The sequence below is a fragment of the Mandrillus leucophaeus genome, unplaced genomic scaffold, assembly GCF_000951045.1.
Source record: "Mandrillus leucophaeus isolate KB7577 unplaced genomic scaffold, Mleu.le_1.0 Scaffold55, whole genome shotgun sequence".
In the NCBI taxonomy this organism is placed as follows: Eukaryota; Metazoa; Chordata; class Mammalia; order Primates; family Cercopithecidae; genus Mandrillus; species Mandrillus leucophaeus.
The window spans coordinates 3,209,460-3,236,343 of NW_012105919.1; the positions used below are offsets into that span (position 1 = coordinate 3,209,460).

Sequence of the window (26,884 nt, forward strand, 5' to 3'; positions counted from 1 at the left end):
TATTTGCTGTCACTAGAGATTAGTTTGCATTTTCTAGAGTTTTATATAAATGAAATAATATAGTACGTGACCTAAGGGGACGTGGCTTCTTTCATTCAGGGTTAAGTATTTTGAGATTACATACACACTGTTGTATATAACAATAGTTCATTCCTTTTTATTGCTGATTAGAGTCCATTGTATGACTACATCACAATTTGCTTATCCATTCACCTATTGATGGGCATTCATGTTATTTCCAGATGGACATTTATGCTGTTTCCAGTTTTGGGCTCTTCTAACCAAAACTGTTACGAACCTTAATGTAAAAGCTTTGTAAGAACCTATGCTTTCTTTTCTTGTGTGAATACCTAAAAGTGAAATAGTTCAGTCATACAATAGGTGTATGTTTAAGTTTTTAAGAAACAGCCAGCAGGGTGCGGTGGCTCACGCCTGTAATCCCAGCACTTTGGGAGGCCGAGGTGGGTGGATCATGAGGTCAGGAGTTCAAAACCAGCCTGGCCAACATGGTAAGACCTCGTCTCTACTAAAAACTACAAAAATTAGCTGGGTGTGGTGGCATACGTATGTAATCCTAGCTACCCATGAGGCTGAGGCAGGAGAATTGCTTGAACCCAGGAGGCAGAGGTTGCAGTGAGCTGAGATGAGCCACTGCACTCCAGCCTGGGTGACTGAGCAAGATTCCGTCTCAGAAAAAAAAAAAAAAAGAAACAGCCAAACTGCCTGTCAAAGTCATAATATTTTACATCCCCACTGTTAGCATATAAGAATTTCAGATCAATTTTGAACTAATCTCTTGCTCCATGGGGAAATTTATTCTAACCAGTTGCTGTAAATCTACAAAGCAATGTTACAGTTATCTAAAATTTTCATTTCGAAGTCTTTTTCTTTTCACATAGATAATCCTTGCTAAAAATCATTTTCATAAAAGGAGTACTAGGCTTTCACCAGAAGAAAACAAGAAAAAGGTTCCTGAAAGGAAGCAGCATTCATTACCTCTCATCAGGGAACAGCCTGCACTTCTGGTCTGGTGCACCACACGGGGAACAGCCCACCTCAGCAAAAACTGGACACTGGGTTTTAAGCAGCAAAGCCGTCTGAAACACAAAAACCATCATTATATCTTCCAGTGCTACTGTCAGTTATCTACATGGTATGAGAGCCAAACTTAGAGATCTCTCTTAAATCATCTTTTTACAATCCTAGTCGGCTCTCCTTCACTAAGATATGCTGTGCTACTTAGACAACTTAATATTATTTTACTTAACGCTAGAATGGAATGCATCATTTATATTAGCTACTATTAGCTGGCAAGGACTCAGGAGACAAACTATAATGGTAGGTTTTTAGTAGCATTGTATATTAGCATTTTTATAGCTGATCAGTCATGAACACTTGCTAAAAGATTGCAGTTAGTAATTTAGTCAAACAAATAAAATGCTTTCCCTTGTTATTTGTTTATTTTTATGACACAATATTTTTCTTCATTCCATCATTATTTCCCTTGGTTTCTGAAAGGCAGGATTATGTTTATTCTGCCTTCAGTGAAAGCAAACAGCCACCTTGTGAAGCAGGTTGGCCAAAAAGCAGTTCACTTTGGCACACCAAGGATCATACCTGGCTTGTATAGAGTACCAGCTGCACTAGCTGAGGCATCAGGGCATCGGCCATAATCAGAGTCTGTAAATTTGGATGCATCAGGGAGGTCAGTAACACTGGAAGAAGGTGACCAAGCATAGTAGCCTTAGTAACTTGTTCCAAGCCTTTTAACCTACAAAAAGTTCAAGAAAAACACACAGCCTAAGCAATGCCCAAACATGTGAAGAAGCACTAATGTCATCTTTATCTGACAATTTCTCCTAAACTGCACCTCCTTAAACCACTTAAGCACTTTCAGTGATAGCAATTCAGTCCACAGATTTTCCACCTTCTGCCACTGAGGGAGAGGGGAAGAACAGAAAGAAAGCTATTAATAGATTTCACCTTCAGTCTCTGATTTTTGCCAAAAAATTTATAAGCTGCCTTTTTTTTTTTTTTTTTTTGACAGGGTCTCACTCTGTCACCCAGGCTGGAGTGCAGTGGTACAATCACAGCTCACTGCAGCCTTGATCTCCTGGGTACAAGTGATCCTCCCACCTTGGCCTCCCAAACTGTTGGGATTACAGGTGTATGAACCACTTAGGTTCTAGGTTCTAGGTTGCTGCATGGTGCATTTCATAGCACCTTTGAAGTACTTTACAAATGGATTCTAAAATGCCAATGGTTACTACCTGTAAAGTTCCCTTGCCTCTGGGGCTGCTGGTCACTATGCTACACAGTGACTCTAAAAAGGAAGTGAATGGCTACAACATTGATTCACCTGCCCAGAGCTGTGACATCCATTACTGGTCTAGAGAAATTGAGGCTTGTCTGGGGCATGCAGAAGCAGGCAGATTTCTTCCCCCAATTTTTTTTTATTACGGTAAAATAAACATAGCATAACATTTACCATCTTAACCATTTTAAGGGTACATTTCACTGTTATTAAATAATGTTGCGCAACCATCACCATCATCCATCTCCACAACTCTTTTTGTGTTATAAAACCCAAACTCTATACCCATTAAGCAATAACTCCTCATTTTTCCCTTGCCCCCAGCCCCCGGTAAACACCATTCTACTTTCTGTCTCTATGATTTTGACTCATTTAAGTAGGCAAATTTTTAATTTATCTTTAAAATCACATTTTTAATATCCCTGTCCTCTGCTAGAAGAATTAAGGAATGCAGAAAGAAAGGATTATGTAAATTCCTTAAGGCTACTTAGGATATTGGTAGTGGAACCAGAAACCCAGGCTCTCCCATTAGACTGAACTACGTATTACTAAGCCTCAATGCAAAACCTATCTGGGTTATATTGTTCTCAATCCCAACCTCCTATCTGCTCTCTGGGAGTGGGTAAGAACCAAGTCCATAGGAACAGACAGGGTTACGGAAGCAAAAATTACACTGTAGGATTCTTTTAGATCTACAGCTCCAATATGCAAATCGTCAAAAAACACAGTATGCAATGCACCTCTAAAATCAAACCAGAGCAGAATTTTGTCTTTTTTTTTTGAGACGGAGTCTCGCTCTGTCGCCCAGGCTGGAGTGCAGTGGCGCAGTCTCGGCTCACTGCAAGCTCCGCCTCCGGGGTTCAGGCCATTCTCCTGCCTTAGCCTCCCCACTAGCTAGAACTACAGGTGCCTGTCACCATGCCCAGCTAATTTTTTTTTCTTGTATTTTTAGTAGAGACGGGGTTACAGCAGAAATTTTAATGTGAAGGGCTGAGAAAGGGCTTTATTACTGTGAAAGAGAGGTCAGACATGTATTTGGAGAAGTAAAATTACAGTAAAATCTTGAGGTACCACATCAGTGTCATCCTTTGTGTAGCAGTTGACAAGTCACTTATTCCTCCCAAAAGTCTTTATCATGAGGAAACTAAGTGTGCATGGTGCTGACCTCGATAATTAAAGGAAAGGCCATTTTGGGAGTGATGGCAGTAGAAGTCTCAAGTGGCAGAGATTAGGCCGTGCCCTCCACAACTTCGCTACCCTTAGATCATGGCTGTTGGCCCAATCTCACCTGAAAGCACACGAAAGAGTGTGACTGCACTTGGCTTTCAAACACTTGCCCTTTTAGCCTATTCTCACAAAAATCTCTCTATATAAAATTGATCCTTCTATATTCTAAAAATATTTAATTTCAATAAACAAATTTTTCTTCCCACAGGGCGCTGGTCACAGCCCACCATCCATTCCTTACCTCTGCTCACGGTCTGCTATTTCACTATTTATGAGGGCAGTTGTGACCTGCTGTAGCATTTCCAACACTTCATCACATCCAGTCAGGATTTGGGTGGCAAGAGCCAAAATACTGACTTTTAGCTCCTAGGCAGAAAATATCATCATATTATTTTTAAGCTTTGTGACGAACATACGTTCACAATGACAACATGAAATGATGTATTTAATGATGCATTTCCAAATGAAATAATGAGGTGGCCAGAATAAGCCCAAAGCAGTAAATTCTGCTAGAATGACAAGTAGCAAATTGGGAGGCCAAGGTCTGGAGAGCTGACAGAAATACGCAGTATTTCAGAGGGATCACACTGAGTCCCTAGGAGAAAAGGCTCCCATCCCAGCCAGCACAAGAAATATCTCCCATCCCATCCAGCACAAGAGAGCTCCTGGTGGCCAGCCCAGAAACTGTCCAGGTGGAAGACTGCCTTGGGTGGTATGAGGATAGCTAAAGAGAAAAACAGAACAGTAAAATGCGCATGTAGAGGCGGTGAATAAAATGAGACAAAAACACAACATTCTGAAACAGTACAAGTGACCTTTTACTCAATGTCCTAAAGCCATCACAGTTAAAAACAGGCAGTTAAAAAAATTCAATTAAGGTAGCAAGCAGTTACAGGCTATTAAACATTAAAATAACTATTACAGAGTTCGTGGGAGTACAAATACTAAATAATGTGTTAAGAAGGACTAGCTAACATTATAGAAATGTTTAGTTTACAATGATTTTCAGTTAAAAAAATACAAACTCTTTAGGGGACATGTTTCCCCAGAAACCTAGACAACTGAGCCTATTCAGCCTTTCCTAAGAGTCTTTACCTTTCTCTCTATGGTTTAATTAAGAATTTACTAAGGCTACGCCAGGCACGGTGGCTCATGCCTATAATCCTAGCACTTTGGGAGGCTGAGGCAGGTGGATCGCTTGAGGTTAGGAGTTCAAGATCAGTCTGGACAACACGTTAAACCCCGTCTCTACTAAAAATACAAAAATTAGCTAGGCATGGTGGCACACATCTGTAATCCCAGCTACTCGGGAGACTGAGGCAGGAGAATCACTTGAACCCAGGAGATGGAGGTTGCAGTGAGCCAGATTGCACCACGGCACTCTAGCCTGGGCAACAAAGCGAGACTCCATCTCAAAAAAACAAAAAAACAAAAAAGAATCTACTAAGGCTAAAATTTAGCCTTCAAATAGAAAAAACTTTCTCATTGTTGGAATTTTCCGGGGTCTTTATTATTATTGTTATTTTTTGAGACAGAGTCTCACTCTGCCACCCAGGCTGGAGTGCAGTGGCGTGATCAGGGCTCCCTGCGACCTCTACCTCCTGGGTTCAAGCAATTCTCATGCCTCAGCCTCCCAAGTAGCTGGAATTACAGGGGAGTACCATCACGCCTGGCTAATTTTTGTATTTTTCAGTAGAGACGGGGTTTTGCCATGTCGGCCAAGCTGATCTCGAACTCTTGGCCTCAAGTGATCCACCTGCCTCAGCCTCCCAAAGTGCTAAGATTACAGGTGTCAGCCACCACACCTAGCTGTTATAACTATTATTGAGATTTTTTTTTTATCATTAAGAGAGTAGGAATTCTGAACTAATGATAAGCCAAATCATGTTTTAAGTCACACTAATGACATGCACAATCATCTACTGACTCCATACCACATGGCAGCAAAGTGCCAGGTATTTACAGGGCTTGTTGTTAATACAGCAACTTTACAAAGAAGATGTTATTGTCCCTTTTTACTGATGAGAAAACTAAGGCAAGAGAAGTTAAATAAATATTATCAACAACTTAAATTAAAAGTGCATGTATGTCTGCCTATTTGAAAATGGGTTATACAATGAAATAAACTCAAGTACGATAAGTACAAACTATCAGATGTATGATTTACATAGTATATATGCATGAAGGAGTAAGAAAGGGGCAAACTGCATTGGTTTTTATCTTTAACTATGGCTTCCTTGGTTGATTTTTCAGTGTGTTTAACATTTTAAGAAAGAATAAAGTTCTTGTTGATTTCTTTGATTCTCCCACAAAGATGAAATTCTGAAGAACAATGCAAACAACAGCCTTGAGCATCTGTCAAAATTATAACAACCACGGCTATAAAAAAATCTTTGGACTGCTATAAACTGTCAAGTGGGAACAAGTTAGTGAGTTTACACAGAAGCTAATTTAAAAATAATTATAGAAAATGAAATTGACTATAGGTTTAGAAATTAGATTATTTCATACAAAAATTATGAAAATTATCACCTTTTAAAAGTTATTTTAATCAAGAGAATATAATAAACCATCAAAAATTTTGAAATTATTTAATGCTCCAAGATTGATTTATACATACATACATATATATATGTCTATGTAACTATAACTTTCAGGTACACATGAGATCACTTGTAAGTGCCATATTTTATAGTTCTTAAAAGAAGATGGAAGTAAACAAAGGCACAAAAAGGTTGACAGGAGCACATGGATGACACATTATGAGTGTCACAAGTAGGTGACTACTGAGCAATGACATAAAAAATCTATGGAATGAGTGGCCTAATGTTACCTCTCACAAGAATATAAGCCACAAGGTGAATTCTGACATCATAATACACAGAAATTTAGCCAATTAAGCTGCTTTTCACACTGGGTAGAACGCATCGTTAAAATAAAGCTCGGTGTTTACCTGTACCTTCAATGTCTCTCCCTGCAAGGAGCTGTCACTGTCATCATTCTCATCAGGTTTAATCAAAATAGTGTTACTGAGAAGGTGATTCTGAACTGCCATCAGATAGCGCAGGCAGGAGGATGCAGCCTTTAATACAAATAAGGGCATTTAAATGATCTAAACCCTACTGAAAGAGCGATCATGTAATCCTCACGTTTTTAAAAGATTTTGACAAAGAAAACAAAAAGAGAAAGTACACAAAACAGACCAAGTTAGTTTTTCAGGTGACTTATTTCCACATGGCTTTCCATGCATACTCTGACACATTTACTATAACTTTCTGCCTTTTGGTACACAACCCTCACTAATTAGAATACTTACTTGAATTTTTGCCTCTTAATAATTATCCTTCCTCCTCCCTCTCACACACATCTCCATTACAGAAGAATACCCAAACCCTTAAAAGAATCTTTTGATTCCTACTGGTCTCTATAAAACACCCATGGTTTAGAAAACAATGTAAAATTAAAAATTAATAAGGGAAAAACACTCTCACTAGATAAAACAAAAACCCCCAAATCTGATCAATTTATTGCATCAAGCAATTTAAGCAGGGGGAATAGTCTTTGGAAAGTTTTTCAAGTGCATTTGTCTAGGTCTACATTTCTAGGGTAAGGGGTCATCCACTGACTTTCATAAATTATTATTATTATTATTTGAGACGAAGTCTTGCTCTGTCACCCAGGCTGGAGTGTGGTGGCGCGATCTCAGCTCACTGTAATCTCCACGTCCTGGGTTCACGTGATTGTCCTGCCTCAGCCTCTTAAGTAGCTGGGATTACTAATGTGCGCCATCATACCCAGCTAATTTTTGTATTATTAGTAGAGATGGGGTTTCACCATGTTGGTCAGACTGGTCTTGAACTCCTGACCTCAGGTGATCCACCCACCTTGGCCTCCCAAAGTGCTGGGATTACAGGCATGAGCCACTGCGCCCGGCCTTTCATAAATTATTTTAAGTCTGTATGTATATACACACCTGTCAATACAATAAAATGAAAACAGGGATGCTTGATATAATTTTGCTTTCATTAAACACATTTTTACTTACAGGCACAGTTGAAAGGAGCTTTTGAAAATCATCTTTAGAGACAGTTTGGCACTTGGTGATTAAGATACAGGATTCTCGTACAACAATCTTCAGAATGTAGTGTAAAAGTTCATCATTTAGTCTTTAAAGTGCAGGAAAAATGTTTATTGATGGTTTATTCATAAAAGGATAAATTTTATATAATTAGTATAAGATGACAAATAGAAGATACATAATTGATTCTGTAAGCAAATCACCTTAGTAATAACGCTAATAACTAGGTACACTATTTAAATCAAACTTATAGAAATCAAATGGCACCCAACTATAAAGTCAAAGTATTTTATAAATAACATAGAAAAACAACACCTTCGTCTGCTTCACCAGCTCTAACACACATACTCAGCCTTTCTCATAAACCAGCAATTTGGACAGTACTCTGAACCAAGATCTCCTAAATAAGTTCCATCTGTTATTTTTGCTAAAGACCCTTTCCCCAAGCCCAACTTACTTTACTGATAAAACTGAAATGTGCAATTATCAGTTCTGAGGGGAACTATAGAATCTATTATCTTTCATCTGGTCCATGCTTTAGGTTTAACATGCTAACGATCATATTAATTATAACAGGAGACTAAAGTTGATCAAACACATTGAAATGAAAACTAACGACTGAGAACACAAAGGCTAGGAGTGAATAATATAACTTGTGTCACCTGTAATGATCATCTTCATCGCTGCCAAATCGGTTGTTTTGGAGCTGTTCGGCCAGGTTGGTTAGGATCACATCCCGTAGCTGGGAGAGTCCACTGTTTCTCTCTCCTAACACAGAACAAAGCTCCATCAACTACCCTGGTAATGACTCCTCGAAAACTGATGCTATTTTTAAAAAGTTTTTAAACAAATAGGTTCTCGGCAAGCTAGGGGCACCAGACATACGGACTTATACAAATAAAAGCAGCAAAAATGACATCACAATGAATCCGACTTTTTAACCAGCATCCTGATTAAAGTGTAATTACCTTCTTGATATATTATGAAGTGTGATTTTTCATTCCTTAATATTGCTTTTAAATGCCAACTGTCTTTAACACAGTACCTTTTGTTGTGTTGTTTAGTGTAACTTAAAATGTTAGGCTCCAATGTGTGAAGACAAGTGGCTTAGAAATCACCAATAAGTGATCATTTTATTTGTTAAACATCTATAGTCACATACATTATGCTAAGCAGTGGAGACCGTTTATACAGCTTGAAGATATATAAAACACGGTTTTTGCTTTCAATCTGGTTGAAATGTAAGCATATATGCAGATACGTTCTTTCTTTCTTTCTTTCTTTTTGAGACAGGGTCTGGCTCTGTTGCCCAGGCTAGAGTGTAGTTGTGTCATCATAGCTCACTGCAGCCTCAACCTCCTGGGCGGAAGCAATCCTCCTGCCTCAGACTCCTGAGTAGCTGGGACAACAAGGTATGGGCCACCATGGCCAGCTAATTGTTTTTATTTTTTGTAGTGTCAGGGTCTTGCTATGCTGGCCAGGCTGGTCTTGAGCTCCTGGGTCAAGTGATCCTCTCGCCTCAGCCTACCAAAGTGCTGGGATTACAGGTGTGATCCACTGTGCCTGGCCTGCAGATACATTTTTAAAATATGCTGACTAACATATATGAAGAAGTATCAATTATCTTAATATGCAGTTGTTTCTTTGGGGACAAAAAAAGGACAGCTGTTCAAAGATAATTAAAGGATAATTCTTACCTTCTGTTAAGACCAGTTTAAGTAAGTTATTGATTTCAGTTTCACCTGGGTACAAGATATTTAAACCAGAGCTGAAATGACAAAAAAGTCAAAAACATTTAAGCAAAAATTCTAGAAAATCAAAACTCTAAATATTTAAATTCTTATTTTTATTAAAGATGTCAATTTGATTATATAAAACTGTGAAAAAACTTTTATCACTAAAAAGGCATTAAAAAAATTTGAGACAGGGTCTCAATATGTTGCCCAGGTTAAACTCCTGAGCTCAAGCGATCCACCTGCCTTGTCCTCCCAAAGTGCTGGGATTGCAGGTGTGAGCTACTGCACCTGGCCTAAAAAGGCATTTGAATCTAAATTCACTGTCACGATACAGTCCAATCACTTCCCTGATAAATGTCATCCCTCTCCTCCTCTTCCTGTGAATTACCAAAATAAGTTACTTGGGGTTAGATGCAGAACTGGTTAAAAAGAATTGGTAAGCTATGAAAAGTCAATGTAGTCAAGCCTACATATACCAATTGTGCCTCCCCAAAAAAACAATTAAGAAAGTAAATTGCTAATTCTCAGCTTTTTCAAAGAGAAGGGAAGAACAACATTGCAAATGGCATCAGAATCTTTTTTCTTTTCATTAATTTATTTGTGTGTGTGCGTGCATGTGTGTGTTTTAGATAGGATCTCACTGTCGCCCAGGCTGGAATGCATGGAGTGCAGTGGTGTGATCTCGGCACATTGCAGCCTTGACCTCCCAGGCTCAAGTGATCCTCCCACCTCAGTCTCCCAAATAGCTGGGACTACAGGTGCTTGCCAGGGCATTGGGCTAATTTTGTTTTTATTTTTATTTTTTTGTAGAGACAAGGTCTTACTATGTTGCCCAGACTGGTCTCAAACCTGGCCTCAGCGATCCTCCTGCCATGGCCCCTCAAAGTGCTGGGATTATAGGTATGAGCTACCGCATTCAGCCTCTTTTCTTTTTTTTTTTGAGACAGAGTTTCGCTCTTTTTGCCCAGGTTGGAGTGCAATGGCGCGATCTCGGCTCACCGCAACCTCCGCCTCCTGGGTTCAAGCGATTCTCCTGCCTCAGCCTCCCGAGTAGCTGGGATTACAGGCATGTGCCACTACCCCGGCTAATTTTGTATTTTTACGGGGTTTCTCCATGTTGGTCAGGCTGGTCTTGAACTCCTGACCTCAGGTGATCCACCTGCCTCGGCCTCCCAAAGTGCTGGGATTACAAGCGTGAGCCACCGCGCCCGGCTAGCCTCTTTTCTTTTTTAATTGAGGTTTAACATTTAATCAAGTGCACATATTTACAGTGTACAATCTGATAAGTCTGACATATGTATACACCAAAGAAACCATCACCATAATCAAGATAGTGAATATATCCATCCTCTCCAAAAGTTTCCTCAGAGCACCAGATTTCAATCACTGCCTTAATGCTCCACAGAAAGAGATTTGAAGCATAATGCGCTGTGGAAGGAAAACAACTTCCTGTCATCTATGCTCACCCCTGTCATATAGATCTTTCAGATCAACCATTCAGCTCTCTCTTGGAAACTAAATTATAGTTATAGTCACTTTAAGGCTGTATTCCTGTATAAAAGCTTGCTGAGGCCAGGCATGGTGGCTCACACCTGTAATCCCAGCACTTTGGGAGGCCAAGGTGGGTGGATCATCTGAGGTCAGGAGTTTGAGACCAGCCTGGCCAACATGGTGAAACCCCATCTCTACTAAAAATACAAAAATTAGCCAGGCGTGGTGGCAGGTGCCTGTAATCCCAGCCACTTGAGAGGCTGACGCAGGAGAATCACTTGAACCTGGGAGGCAGAGGTTGCGGTGAGCTGAAATCGCACCACTGCACTCGAGCCTGGGCAACAAGAGTAAAACTCTGTCTCAAAAAAGCAAAAAGAAAAAAAGTTCACTGAACTAAAAAAAACAAAAAAAGACTGACAAGAAATAGAAAATGGCCTATAAATTCTGCTCTCTTGTCTCAAAAGCTTTAAACAGGTTGATAAAGACTTGCATTTTTGAGCACTTACTTTGCATCAGGCCTTACCTTAGGAAAACCTCACAGACCCATAAAATAGGTGCTATTTTTATGCTCATCTTACAGCTAAGGAAATGCGAACCTTAAACCAAGGTCACACTAGTGAGTGGCAAAGTCTAGAACCCAGATCTGCCTGTTGCCAAAGCCTGCTTCTTAACCACGCTGCCACACTCTGCAAAATGAGAACATCAGCCTGCAAATAATCAAAATATCCACTTAAAGGGTTTTTTTTTTTTTTTTAGATCCAAACAGTGAGATAAGGAAATGCAAGTACACAGTTGGCTTTGGTCCTCTACAGGTGGGGCTACAAACCCCTCTTCAGTGAAATTATCCCCAATCTATGAGGTCCTGACTGTGGGATGGGGTAAGAGGCATTTATACTACCAGCTTTCAGGGAGGATTACAATGCCTTGCAGAAGAACCATTTTGCAGAGAGCACTACGAAAATCATTAGCTGTTTACCTGATGGCAAGGCAGACTTCCTTCTGAATCTCAGGGCAAATTTGATCTTTTGGTGCCATCAACAACTGCCAAAGAAGCAATCCCGACCGTCGAATGATGTCTCGATTCCTTTCAGTTTGTGGGCTGAAGAAAAATTTAAATACCACCTACAGAAACATAAGGAGACTATCTAAAAATGCTAATTCTACTGGGGATAAAATTATCCCTACAAAGAAAGTACATGGTAGATACCCTATGAACAAATAAACCAGGTGGATTTTTTTTAACCACAATCTCTTCTATTGTGTAATGGTATAATTATAGTAAATATTTTGCATATATTAATTGTAATAAGCTATGTATAGCAATACTCCATTAATCACAGTGCAATGAATACGATAATTCTAACTACAGGATTAGAAGGTGGTAGGATACAGAACAGGAAAGTCATTAAATTTTTCTTCTGGTAAAAATGAACTGGCTGAAGCCAAGGTTTGCGTTTCCTTTTCTCTATCATCTTATTTATCTCCAAACAATGTATTTACCTGAAAGACAACGAGAATGCAGCGTATAATACAGGTATCTCCATTAACCATGGCCTTCTCCATAATGTCACAAATACTGCTAAGATGGTGTGCTTCAATTGGATGCTGCTTGCCCAAGACACTTGTGATTGGAAGATTGGGGTTGGTGGCAAGAAGATTAAGTTGGTGTATGCACATCGCACCAACGTGGTGCAATAATTGGTTTATAACCTCATTCGTGGTTATAGCCTCTTCTAGAAGATGAAAAGGAAACTGAGTGAGGAAAGACATCTCTATGGGTGGTCCCCAAAGAACAGACCTCTGACATACAAAAGGTGTGTGCACACTAGGAAAGGGTATTTTGGCTATAATCTCTTTCACTGCTGCCAGAGAACCCTTCTCCCTGCCACAGGTGCTGGGGTGAAAACACTTCAGGAGTTCATTTGTTTGGAACGGAAGTAGCTACCACTTACTGAGCCCTTTTTATATGCTGAAGAATGGGCTGAATGCTTTACATGGTTCTCAACTTAGACTATTTTAGCCCTGTTTTGTAGAGCAATAAACCAAGAGTCACAGAAGTTAAGGAACTTGCCCTAGGTCACATAGCTAAGAAGTGGTAGAACCGGGATTTGGATTCAGGCCACCTCAGTCCACAGCCCCTGAGGTAACCCCTGCTGGTAACCACTCTAGTAAAACCTCTCCATATCCTATGGCTGCTCCATATTAGAACCCCTGTCTATAAATAGTTCCTCATGTTTTGACATGTTAAGCTGAAGATGCCCATTAGATAACCAAGTGGAAGTGAATCCATAGTCTGGCGTTCAGGCAAGAGGCTTGTGAGTCAGTAATACAAAGTGGACTTTCTTTTCTACTTTTTGCTTTTTCAAAAAAATAGCTTTATCAAGATATAATTTATATTCCATAAAACTCGCCCACTCTAAATGCACAACTCACCAAGTTTTAGTAAATTTACACAAACACCAAATTCGAGAGTGAAAGCTGAGAAAAAAAACTGACCCTAGAGATAATAATTACTGTGCTGATAAACATTCGTCTATCCACATGAACTGGCTTTGGTCCTCTGAAGGACCAAGTCTACAAGTTCTCTGATACACTTTTTCTAGGAGGTGGAGCTTAATTACCCTTCCCTTCAGTGTGGTTGAGACTAACAGAGTATTGAAAGGGAGAAGTGGTAATTTTATAGTGAAGAAACCTGGCAGATATCATTTAAACCAAGTGATCAGTTTTTATTATCACTAGTAATAAGTCATGTCAATACCATGTACCTTGGAATAGATGTAATGTGAAGGGGATATCGCTTCTGTGGTATTCTTCCCCCAATCCATAACTTCAGTTTAACCATAAGAAAGCATCAGATGAACCCACAGGGAAGGACATTCTATTCTACAAACGTCTGACTAGTACTCCCCAGGTGTCCTGTTCTGCTCTTCAGACAGAACAACTCTACCAATCTATGGTCCAGGTTTGCTGCTTTCTTCTCCCAGCAGCTCAAATCTGCTGTTGAGCCACTCTACTGAATTCTTCTTTTCAAACCCGGAATTTCCATTTTCTTGTTGTTGTTGTTGTTGTTTTTAAATAATCTCTTTACTGAAATTCTCAATTTGCTTGATCATAGTCATCATATTTACCTTTGATTTTTTTAAACTTGGATTCCTTTAGTTCTTTAAATGCATTTATAACGGCTGCTTTAAGTCTTCATCTGACTTTAAAGTCATTAGTCCAACATCTGCGTTTCTCCTGCATTGCGTGGTTACTGATTTTTCTGCTCAGTTTATTTTCTCAAATACTTGTTTCTTTCTTTCTTTCTTTTATTTATTTATTTATTTATTTATTTATTTTATCTTATCTTATTTTATTTTTTTGAGATGGAGTTTCACTCTTGTTGCCCCGGCTGGTATGCAATGGCGTGATCAAGGCTCACTGCAACCTCAGCCTCCCAGTTCAAGTGATTCTCCTGCCCCAGCCTCCCAAGTAGCTGAGACTACAGGCGCCTGCCATCATGCTCAGCTAATTTTTATGTGTTTTTAGTACAGATGGGGTTTCACCATGTTGGCCAGGCTGGTCTCGAATTCCTGACCTCAGGTGATCTGCCCACCTCGGCCTCCCAAAGTGCTGGGATTACAGGCGTGAGCCACCACGCCCAGCTCCATTTATTTTTAATTATTCTTGTTTTTCTTTTTCAGCCTGGCTTCCTAGGGGTCACCCCTATCTGTATTCCTTAGTGGTTGTCAACCAATGATTGTACTCCAACACCTTGAGCCAGTAACACTTTCACCCTGGATGGATCTGTGTGTTTTGGGGGAAGTGCAGCAAAGTTCACAGGGTTTTAAACTCTGCTCTGGTTTTTGCTTCCTGTTGGGCCCTCTCACATCTTTGCATGTGTATGCAGACTCATGTTTCGCCAGAATTGTGCAAGTAGCTTAGGCTGTCTTAGGCCTCTTCTGTGTAGGCGTGTGGTCCCCCACAGCTTTCTCACTACCCAGATCTCACTAGTAAACTTCTAGCTAGTCGGCTGGGCCACTGCTTGCCCTAACTGGGATCAAGATCTAAGGCCTGCTGAGCCACAGGTCTCTGTTTGTTTGCCACCAAGATGACTACTGTTACTGACAATGCTACTGGACATGAGGTTTTTCCACGCTCTGCTCCCTATCAAGTCAGCCCCCTCTGGCAGCAAAGCTGCTGCTTTTCACAGTCTTCCCCACCCTGAGAGAATTATTATGCTGACCAAGCTTGAGGTGGTCAGCACAGTAATTCTCCCACAGCAGACTGAGGTGGAGGATCGGAGCAGTTCTAGTACCCAAAGTTCAGGGCTTTTTAAAATGAATAACAACTCTCAATTTGGTGTATGCCTTGGCAATTTCCAGAGCCTGGAAATAGTTGTTTTTGATAATTACCTGTTTTAGTGTTGCTTTATGGGTAGGGGACTTGCTGAGTGATTAATTCCTCCATATTAGCATAGTTGACTTTAAAGCCACAAGATTTTAAGTTAATATTAACTTAATATTAAGAATGTTCATATTAATATTAAAAAATACAAAGGTCCTTCACTGGTAATTCCATCTAAGTCTGTATATAAATAAGTCATTATCAATGCAAAACATTACAACAGTATACAATCCCATGCCAAATACAAATAATTTTTGCAACAAAGTTCCAACAATTTCAGGAAGGACATAACAATTTTCCTTTAAAAAAGTCTATTGACCACCTCAAAAGCTCTATTTATTTACATACTTATTCACTTAATCATAACTCATCTTTCATGGTTACAGAGAACAAAGGACTTTAGGTTTCAAAAGTTCAAAGAGGGAAAACTGGGGACACATTCTGGGGTTGGGCTATGTTTTCACCTACAAATGCTGTGGTATTCTCTCATATTTCAGAAGGAAATCTTTTCCTGCAAGACCCTGAATGCACCTCACCTTTGGGCTCAGTGATAATGTGACTGACTCCAAGTCTCTGGCAGACATAATGGAAGGCTTGATTCCCAGGGTTACACCACTGATCAATATAGTCATTTGAGCATGTCCATAGCATGTTATTCACTGTGTCATAACATGCTCCTGCAAAAAGAGCATACTGTATTCAATCATCATGCCACCAGCTACCGGTATACATATTTCTCACAAGCACTGCTACAAAGTGGAAGGGCAAGGATGCTCTCTAATGTTGACAACCCACATCCCTAGTCCCATAGATTTACTTGGCAAGGTACTAGGTGGGGACTCGGCAAGAAGCCAGCATTTAATTTTTAATTTTGCTTAACTCCTGTGTGAGAAGGAGTAAGTCTCACAAAATAGAGAGCTCTTAGTAACTGATTTATCTGTGACCTACTTCCAAAAAGGATTTAAGTGTCTTACATTAAAAACCCAGGTATAATAAACCAATTAATATTAATACACAGTAAAAAGCCCCAATAACTGAGCCTAAAACTTAGAAATAAGCTTCCTACTACCCAGGGCAAAGAGAAAATCCAGAATATTACTTAATGTTCATTTTCTAGCAATAACAGGTATACCAATTCCTCACAGGAAATAAACTTTTCATGGCATAAACCTTGAGAATTTCTTATAGGCATTATCGCACAACCTAATAAACAGTATCTTCAATTGCAGTTTACTCAGAGGAATTTTACATATGGCAATTTCTTATACTCATTCCCAAAATTAAAATTTAATATTAAAAAAATTCTTTCTGGCTGGGCACAATGGCTCATGCCTGTAATCCCAGCACTTTGGGAGGCCGAGGCAGGAGGATTGCTTGAGCCCAGGAGTTTGAGATCAGCCTGGGTGACATAGTGAGACCTTGGCTCTACAAAAAATAAACAAAATTAGCTGGGCATGGTGATGTACTCCTATAGTCCCTGTTACTCAGGAGGCTGAGATGGGAGGACTGCTTGAGCCCAGGAGGTGGAGGCTGCAGTGAGCCAAGATCGCACCACTTCACTCCAGCCTAGGTGACAGAAGAGACCCTGTCTCAAAAAAACAAAACAAAACAAAAAACGTCTTTCTTTTCAAGGAAACAAGAATGCCACAGGGAACTGGCAAGATAGTTCAAGAGAAATTTGCTAAAACTTTAAATTTTCCGAAGAAATGTGCACGTTTATTTCTTACCCAATCCTGGTACGAGAGCACCACGCCCCAGTGAGCTTCCAGCAGCATCTATGAGATCTGCACGACTTGTAAACTGACCATCCGAAATATTATACACCAAGCTGGAGGCTAGGACTTTGGAAACAAACATTAAGCTGTTTAATGAGCCTGAAGATTATTTTCAAAGTTTAAATTTTAGGCTTTTAACAAAATTTTTATAAAAATCACACCCCTTTCTTGTTGTTGCATATTGGTGGTAATTGGTGGTAAAGGGATGGAGAATACATGCATAAGACCACAGAAAGAAAACTGTCACCACCAGAAATCTTCCTAAATTTAACATTGAACCATAGTTTTCAAAGTGTTTTTAAAACGGCACCTTTTGCATGATGGTTCTTTCTGATACACATTATCAAAAGGGTAATTGCAAGAGGGGTTATCATCACTAAATCACAAGATGAAAATGTTTACAAGAAACACTTTGCAGTTAGTCAGTGTTCAATAAAGCTTGGTGTACACTTAGCTGCAATCTTTCCTAATACACCTTGACTTTTTCCCTTAACACAGGATGGTGCAGTGGTAAAGAGCATGGACTCTGGGCTTCGGAGTTTCAATTCCAGCTCTAACACTTTTGGGTGGCCCTGGGAAAGACATTGAACATCTCAGTTTCCTCATTTCTAGAGTGGAAATAATAAAAGTACCTACCTTATACAGTTATTGTAAAGAGTAAATGAGTTAAAATATGTCAAGGATCCACACCAGCATATATATACATTAATTGCTATCACTGATTTTATTTTCTTCCCCATTTTCAAACAAAACTTTAGCACTGTGTCTCAAGTTTGCTTCTTTTTCATATTCTCATCACCCTAGTAGCCCAGATCTGCATCATGCCTAACTTGAGTTATAACATAAATGATACTCTTTTTTCTATTTTCTACTGTCCCATTAAACAAAATGGGACAGTAGAAAATAGATCTCCAAATCTCTTTTCATGGTACTTAACATACATATGTTTTCTCCTCACTTGGCCACTTATATGAATAATACCCGTTCTTTATGGCTTAAACTCAAAACCTCATGAAGTCTCTCCTTTCTACCCCACTCCACAATGAACCTTCCTTTCTCAGATTCTGCAGCTCACAAATCTGCTCCACGTGGATCCTTCCAGCAGGGATGCAGCACTGTCTATCATTTTCTCATTGTCTCACACATCTACGTCATCTCTCCTAACTAGACTATGAGTTGTTAAAGGCAAGCACCAATTCTTCCACTTTCTGAGCAGCCCCCACAGTAGCCAAAGAGGAACACCCCTGTGTAGCTGGGACTACAAGCATGCGCCACCATGCCCAGCTAATTTTTGTATTTTAGAAGAGATGGGGTTTCACCATGTTGGCCACGATGGTTTTGATCTCTTGACCTCATGACATAGAAGGAATTTAAGCATTTACTGGTTTGTTTCGCTAAAGTAGAATCACTGTGTAAGCTATATCCTCATTAAAGAATGGTACCATCAAGACCCACTTTAATTCAGTGGGGTCAATTTCAGTTGAGCAAAAAAGCCATGCCAAGGAGACTAAACACAATTTAATAAGACCAATGGTCATAATATGCGGTAATAGTAGGAAAAAAGAGGGGAAAAAAAAGACTGATGGTCAATAACATAAAAACCCAATTTTTACTTTGCTTTATTTATTTATTTATTTATTTTATTTAGAGACAGAATCTCGCTCTGTCGCCAGGCTGCAGTGCAGTGGCGCGATCTAGGCTCACTGCAACCTCCACCTCCTGGGTTAAGCAGCTCTCCTGCCTCAGCCTCCTGTGTAGCTGGGACTACAGGCACGTGCCACCATGCCCAGCTAATTTTTGTATTTTAGTAGAGATGGGGTTTCACCATGTTGGCCACAATGGTCTCGATCTCTTGACCTCATGATTCGCCCGCCACGGCCTCCCAAAATGCTGGGATTACAGGCGTGAGCCACTGCGCCCAGCCAAAAAACCCAATCTTTAAATGGACAAAAGACTTTGGAGGAATAAATATTCCTCCAAAGAAGATATACAAATGGCCAATAAGCACATGAAAAGATGCTAAGCATCATTAGTCATTAAGGAAATGCACAAATCACAATGAGGTACCACTTCATATCCACAAAGATGGCTATAATCAGAAAAACGGAAAATAACAAATGTTGGCGAGGATGTAGAGAAAATAGAACCATTATACTTAGGAGATGAGAACGTAAAATGGTATGGCCACTTTGGGAAACAGTTTAGCAGTCCCTCCAAGGGTAAACATATACTTACCATATGACCCCGCAATTCCACTCCTATGTATGCGCCCATAGTATGAAAAATGTCCACACAAAACTGATATACTAATGTTCGTAACAGCATTATTCAAAATAGCCAAAAAGTAGAAACAACTCAAATGTCCACCAACTTATGAATGGATAAACAAAATGGGATATTATCTACACAATGAAATATAATTCAACCATAAAAAGTAATGAAGTACTGATTCATGCTGTAATATGGATGAACCTCAAAAACATTATGTTAAGTTTAAAAAACAGTCACAGACTCACTCCATCCTGCCAACGTGTGAAGATGCCTGCTTCTCCTTTGCCTTCTGCTATGATTGTAAGTTTCCTAAGGCCTCCCCAGCAATGTGTAACTGATGCATAGAACAACTTGCAACCAATGAAAAAGAGCTGGATCTGGTGTCAAGAGACTTGGACCACATTACTTCACCTGTCTGAGCCTCAGTAACCACGTAGTGATTCCATGGCTAAAGACTGAGAAAGATCTAGGATCACTGGTGTCCAGTAACAAATGCACATTTGCAAGCACTAAGGAGAAAACCTCATTCCATGTACTTTCTTCCTGGAGACCAAGCCCACTACAGCAAGGAGTATCCACAAGCGAGGGTGGAATTGTGCATGAGTAGAGAACACTCTCCATCTCTTCTCACATCATACAGCTCTCCAGTTGACACAATCCTCAACTATATTTACATAGAGGGAAAAATGATTCTATATTTATATAGAACTCTCCATAATGTGTCAAGTGTCCTCACACTATCCTATGTGGTAGGTATAATCATCTGCACATTTTTTTAAATGGGAAAGTTGAGGCTTTGAATGATTAATTTTCCCAAGATAATAGTTACTAAAAGGAAGAAACAAGATTTTTACATGTCTGTCTACTTTTATAGCTCCTCCTGATTTTATTCATAGCTCAGCCACCATAATATGCACAGAATGAGACAAAATAATAAGTGGTATTTTGCTACTATCAAGTAAAATCAAAAATTAAAAATCAAGCAAATAAACAAACAAAAAAGCAGCCATAAAAGGCCGTATGTTGTATAATTCCGTTTACATGAAAAGTAACTCCACAGAGACAGAAAGTAGATTGGTAGATGCCAGGGGTCAGGGAGTAGGAGAGCAACTGTTGATAAGTATGAGGTTTCTTTTTGGGGTGATGGGTAGATTAGTGGTAACGACTGCACAACTCTGTGAACTTATTAAAAACCACTGAATTGTATATTTTAAACGGGTAAAATTTATGGTGTGTGAGTTATATCTCAATAAAGCCACCGTCCCCAGCCTGAGGAACATTTTTTTAATTCTATACTTTATCCCATTTAATTATGTGTCCACTCTGAAGCCAAAATTACACTGCTTTAATTACTGTAGTGTGCCTCCTTATACAAATATATGTATATTTTAAAATATTAATACATTTTTCCACATCTGCTTTTCTATGTCTTATGCTTAGTATTTTGTATATGTGTCCTAAAATGGAGGTGTTTTGCATACGTATTTTAATAGCTTTGAAATTCTATCCGCAGGGCGTGGTGGCTCATGTCTGTAATCCCAGCACTTTGGGAGGTCAAGGTGGGTGGATCACCTGAGGCCAGGAATTCGAGACCAGCCTGGCTAACATGGTGAAACGCCATCTCTACTAAAAATAAAAAAATTAGCTGGGCATGGTGGCGTGTGCCTGTAATCTCAGTTACTAGGAAGGCTGAGGCAGGAGAATCACTTCAACCTGGGAGGCAGAAGTTGCAGTGGGCTGAGGTCATGCCACTGCACTTCAGCCTGGGCGACAGAGCAAGATTCCATCTAAAAAAAAAAGAAATTCTATCACAGTGAGTAGATCTCTTGCTATATCATCAGTAAATAATGTGACAAAATATTATTTTGTTTCCTAAAACTTTGTTGAACTGATTATTTCTATTAATTTTACAGGACAATAGTTTTCAAAAACTATACTAATATGTCATCCACAAAAAATTATATTGTTAAATCTTCCTAGCCTATATTGATAATTGGTATTTTTTGTTATCAGAGAGCTATTGCAAACAACTATTTAACAAAGTAAGTTTTAAATAATTAATAGGAGAGCCTTAAATTTCAGAGTTTGAGATAAATCGAGGAAAGTGCCACAGGTAAAATTCACTTACTTTTTAAAGATGACAAACCACTTGTTCCACCAAAAAGAGATCGGGTGGCAGAGCTGCCTGATCCCCCTGGAGGAGGCACCAGCATCACCAAGTAGGTGCCACAGGTATATATGGGTGTCTTCCGCAGCATTTTTAGAGGCAGCCCACAGCTAGTATTTGCTGGACAAAGAAATAAAAATGCTAAGTCAAAATATTTGACACAAAAATTAATTTGATTACCAACACAGATTAGGATATAAAGAGGGAGACCCAAACTCAAACTAAGATTTGGAAAACAGATTTCCAGATTAGGAAAACAGAGTAAGAAGTAATAGCTAAGGAAAAAAATAAGTATCTTCTGGCTCCACAGCCTGACCCTGAGCCTCCTATTTATATGGTCTGAACATTTCTTGGATGTGTTCCCAATCCTCAATATACCATCATGCCTCCACAAATTATTCTAAAAAAAAAAAATCCTCACGTGGACTAAATCTCAAAATAAGAGAAGAATCCTACTATTTATTTGCGTTTCCCCTAGAACACTGATATAGGTTGAGTACATTTATCTGAAATGCTTAAGACCAGAAGTGTTTTGGATTTCAGATTTTTTCAGAATTTAAAATATTTGCATTATACTTAAGAGTTGAGCATTCCTAACTGAAAAATTCAAAATTCAAAATATTCCAATGAACATTTCCTTTGTTTTTTATTTATTTTTACTCATTACATCTGAGATTAGTGAGAGTATTTCCTTTGAGCATCATGTAGGCACTCAAAAAGTTTCAGATTTGGGAGCATTTTAGATCTTTAGATTTGGGATGAACAACCTATATTCTAATCAAGATCTTGGGTTCTTTTTTCATTTTATATAGAACAAATTCTTGAAAGGTTTGTGATATTAAACTCATAACAAACAGCTTTCAACATGAAATTGGCCAAAAATTTCAACCTAATGAAAGCTTTCACAATATCTATCACAAAACAGTTTTATAGCTGTGTAATTTATTATAACCCTTTACATACATTTTTCTTGTTTAAAAGGGTCAATGACATAAACTGTCATTAGGAAAATAATTATTGTTTCTAATCAAGAGGTGTAAAATGTACTTTAATCTCCCTTACTGGCATATCTAAAACATGGAGTGAATTTACAGATTTTCTATATACAAGCCTAGTAAGGATTGATTATGTCAACAGAAAATCAATCAGAGTGCTTTACTTAGAAAGCTGTCAGGCTGTAAAATATAACTTATTATCTATAGCCTAGATAGATGAAAATCATTTTTAGATGGTTTAGATTAGAAGAGTGAGTAAAGTGAAACCTAATCTATCTGATATTTGTTTTGAATGTTTGTGCTTCTAAAAAGTTTTATTTTTTTTAAGCTGCAAGCCCCCACCAAGTATATTCTTCATTAAGGACATAAATTCAAGAAGATAAATTTCCACAGGTAAGAAACCTCAAGACAGCAATAACTGGAAAATTAGCAACTTTGTGAGTATAACATTTTCACCAAGATGTTTTTAATAGACATACCCTTATTAACATGGTAATAGGTATTAGTTTATAATGGAATAAAAGCTTTTCTATTTTTTATTTTTTGAGACTGAGTCTCAAAATTGAGTCTCACCATTGTCGGCCTGGGCTGCAGTACAATGGCGCCATCTCGGCTCACTGCAACCTCTGCTTCCTGGGTTCCAGCAATTCTGCCTCAGCCTCCCAAGCAGCTGAGATTACAGGTGCCCGCCATCGAGACCGGCTAATTTTTGTATTTTTAGTAGAGATGGGGTTTCACCATGTTGGCCAGGCTGGTCTTGAACTCCTGACCTCAGGTGATCCACCCGCCTCGGCCTCCCAAAATGCTGGGATTACAGGCGTAAGCCACTGCGCCTGTATGTTCGCTTACTTTTGAAAAGTTTCTTGGTTTATAACTGGTGAATTTTTAATGTAGCAACATCATGTTAAAGAATCCACAGACTGCTTGAGCCCAGGAGTTTGAGACCAGCCCGGGCAACATAGCAAGACCTCATCTCTTAAAAAAAAAAAAAAAAAAGTACAATGAGACCACATGTTTAGAATACAGATACCAGTTTCTACCAATTCCAGTATACATGCTACTAAAGCGTGCACATTTCTACCAAATTCTAAATATATCCTTGCCTTCTGAGGTCTTGTTTTGATATTATACATATTTTCAATAAGCATTCCTTTAGTATTTCCATTGTTTAGGGTAAGATTTCATTTTTTCCCAAGGGACAAACCCAGATCAGGCCTTCAGCTTGTCATGAAAACGTTTATTTAGGTAACAACAAAAACAGAAACATAAAAGACTATCCTCTAGAAAGTATCTTCTACAGCTGGAATTATCCACTTACCCAAATCACAAAAACTATTAACAATTTTGCCACTTATCTTTGATACAATAGAAATCTGTGAAAATAAAATACTGTCCTTAAATTCTAATATGGACTAATAAGTATTTAATTTGGTAGTCTCATAACAAATTAACCATAAATATTTTCTCTTCCTAGCATTTCTAACTATAAAAATAAAGCATAAAATTACACTGAATTCATCAAATGCCTATTAATTCAGATGCAGTTTTCTACATATGGTATCTTTTTCTAGCTTTATCTTTTACTACAGTTCATAGTTTGTTATTAATCCAAATATTTGGCATGTAATCTATAAACTCCACGGAATAATGGTTCTTAATGTTTTGGGGGGTCATAGACGACTCTGAAAATCTGATGAAAATTATGACAGATACATATAAAATGATATCTAAAACTTTGAGGGAGTATGTTTAATAACATGTTATTAAACACATTCCCTTAAAGGTGTATCCTGGTTAAGAATTCCTACTTTAAAAGTGCAGAATAGTGTATATAGTATACTACCTTTTATTAAGAAAAGGCAGAAATTATGAACATATAAATTAATCTTTAATTATGCTTGCATAAACACTGGAAGGATAAATGAAAACTAATAAATATAGTTACCTGTGGTGGGGTAGGGTGGGGGCAGAATATAAAATTTACCAACGTGGTGAGAATAAGACTTCTCCGCATATACCTTTTTACATTATTTTGACTTTCAAATTCTGTACATGTATTATCTATTTTAAAACATTAAGTTACAAAAACTAAATGATAAATTCTAGAAAACAAAATATCTACTGTAGAAGGCTTTTCTGTTATTTGCTTGGTCAAGACTGTATTTAGGGAAGATGATGCTAACTTTCAAGTTTTCACATTCATAAAGCATATGTGAAATATGAAATCAACTAATTTATACGAATGGTGACGATGATAAGATGTTTATAGTTTAACATGGGGTTGTTTTGCATTCCTACAGGTTCATATGAATTTATGTCCATAGCCTACAACATGTATTGGCTTGGAATAAAAAGCTGGACAATGACTGGAAGACCAAATAAGGTCAACTATGCAAAGGAAAGGGCTTTGCACAGCATGGAGGAAGTGCACAATAAGATGTAGCTGAACAGAGCTATACAAGGAAACAGATCTGGGAAGCACAGAGTAACATACCTGCTTGATCCTCTTTTAGTGTGTTGGAGATGGTGGAACCAGTCAGGGCAGCAAGGGTTGCTGACGGGGAGGCTCTATACCGAGAAAGTCTACTTAGAAGCATCTCATTAATGCTTTTTGCAGATTCGCCCTCTTTTCTCATTAGAATTGTGCGTTCCTGAAGAGGGTTGGCTACAAATACACCATTTTCAACCTAACATAGAAAAAAAGGAGGTCCTAAAATGATATCTGTTTCCATTTAGTCAGCAAATTTCTACTTGAGGATATTACTGTGAGTAAATCAAAAATATTTCAAAAACTGCACCTGAGTAGATGTACACCTTACAACTTAAATGCGCTATAGAAACTACTACAAACAAAAGAGACTATGATAAGTTTGAGAGCTTTCACTTTTCATAATAGCTATAATGTTTAATAAGTCTATGAAAAGTTGTTGATTAAAATTCCTTATACTGGATTCCACAGGCAGCACTTACTAATTACATGCCTCTGACAGGTTGAAGTCAAACGAGAGGAAAACAAATCAATCAGTCTTTGATTTACTGTTAAGGACAACTACGAGGATAATGTCTCAAAATATCTTCAGTGGCTAAAATCCAAACTCTTTATTAACAGCAGTTAACATTAGCACCAGCTGCTCAGGCCCTGGCAGAGCAAGCCTGGACAAAGGCAGATTTTGCTAAAAATACACATCAACTTCAACTGGATCTTTGCTGGTGCTTTATGGTTCTTTCATTCACCACTTGGTTATTCCCCAGAAAAATCTCTGGAGTGGTGACTCCAAAATTCCTTCACCAATTCTGAGCTTAACTTTTAGCAGACCACCTGGTTTTCTTCTTTCTTCTTTTTCTTTTTTTTTTTTATTCCACCTGGCTTTCCGTATTGCTAAAAAGATCCAGACCACTTACCGTAAGCTTCTCCTACTCACGTCTCTTTCAACTTAAGAATCTTGGGACCCAGCCTCATGTATTATTTCCTTCGTCTTAATTCAGAGGAAAAAGGATTTCACCTCATATTAATGAAGATGAACCCTTCCACTTCTGCCTCATGTCCTGTGCTCCCCTCTGCCTCTTCATCATTAGTGCCTCCCTCTCCATTGACTTCCTTCTCTTTGTTTTCAAATATTCACAGGTCTTAAACAACACCTTGGTGGCCCATCGAAATATCATCCCTTTTGTCAAATCTGTCATGGCCCCTTTCTAGATCCAAGAACCAGGACCCCACCAGCAAAGACAGGCAGGACTGGCTTGCAGTTGTAGGGTGTGGAGATAAAAGGGAATGGGAGTGCAAAATGGCAAATCTTCAGAAGCAAAGGGAAAGCAAAAGAGGAGAGAACAGGGAAAGGTTGGTAACACAGAAGGGGCAAGAGAAAGTGAGTAAACTCAGGAGCACAGCCAGGAAAGATTCCCAAAGGTGGGTGTACTTAGTGGGGGAGTCTTTTAAGATACGTTCACAAATGACAAAGAAAAAGATTTGTTACAGAGTCCAAAAATGCTGCTTCTATTTCCCCATTCCCTGCTTTTTAACCCTTTGCAGTTGGTGGTCTCTGAATTCAGCACCCTCTAATGAGTCGGCAATCTCAATGGTTCACCAGTGACCTAACCCCAAAACCAGTGACCTTTTCCTCGACTTTCTTGCAGGTCATGCCATCACTGCCATCCTTCTTGGGATTCTGATTCCTTAGTGTTGGTGGCAGAACACAATCCTGGTTTCTTTTTTTTTTTTTTTTTTTTTTTTGAGACAGAGTCTTGTTCTGTCACTCAGGCTAGAGTGTAGTGGCGTGATCACAGCTCACTGAACCCTCAATCTCCCCAGGCTCAGATGGTTCTCGCACCCCATCCTCTCAAGTAGCTGGGACCACAGGCATGCGCCACCACAACTGGCTAATTTTTGTATTAATGTTTTTTGTAGAGACAGGGTTTTGCCATGTTGCCCAGGCTGGTCTTGAAC

General features: G+C 38.9%; 1 protein-coding gene across 1 annotated transcript in view; it reads right to left on the bottom strand.

The window, feature by feature from the left end:
* Positions 1–26,884, bottom strand: part of HECTD4 (HECT domain containing E3 ubiquitin protein ligase 4) — a 159,789-nt gene that overhangs the window by 99,512 nt on the left and 33,393 nt on the right. The window contains 13 exon segments of the mRNA XM_011997903.1: positions 997–1,097; positions 1,618–1,771; positions 3,783–3,907; positions 6,495–6,623; positions 7,587–7,707; positions 8,282–8,387; positions 9,317–9,387; positions 11,823–11,968; positions 12,347–12,579; positions 15,769–15,909; positions 16,960–17,073; positions 21,407–21,565; positions 24,935–25,127. Coding sequence (XP_011853293.1) covers positions 997–1,097; positions 1,618–1,771; positions 3,783–3,907; positions 6,495–6,623; positions 7,587–7,707; positions 8,282–8,387; positions 9,317–9,387; positions 11,823–11,968; positions 12,347–12,579; positions 15,769–15,909; positions 16,960–17,073; positions 21,407–21,565; positions 24,935–25,127 — 1,793 coding nt within the window.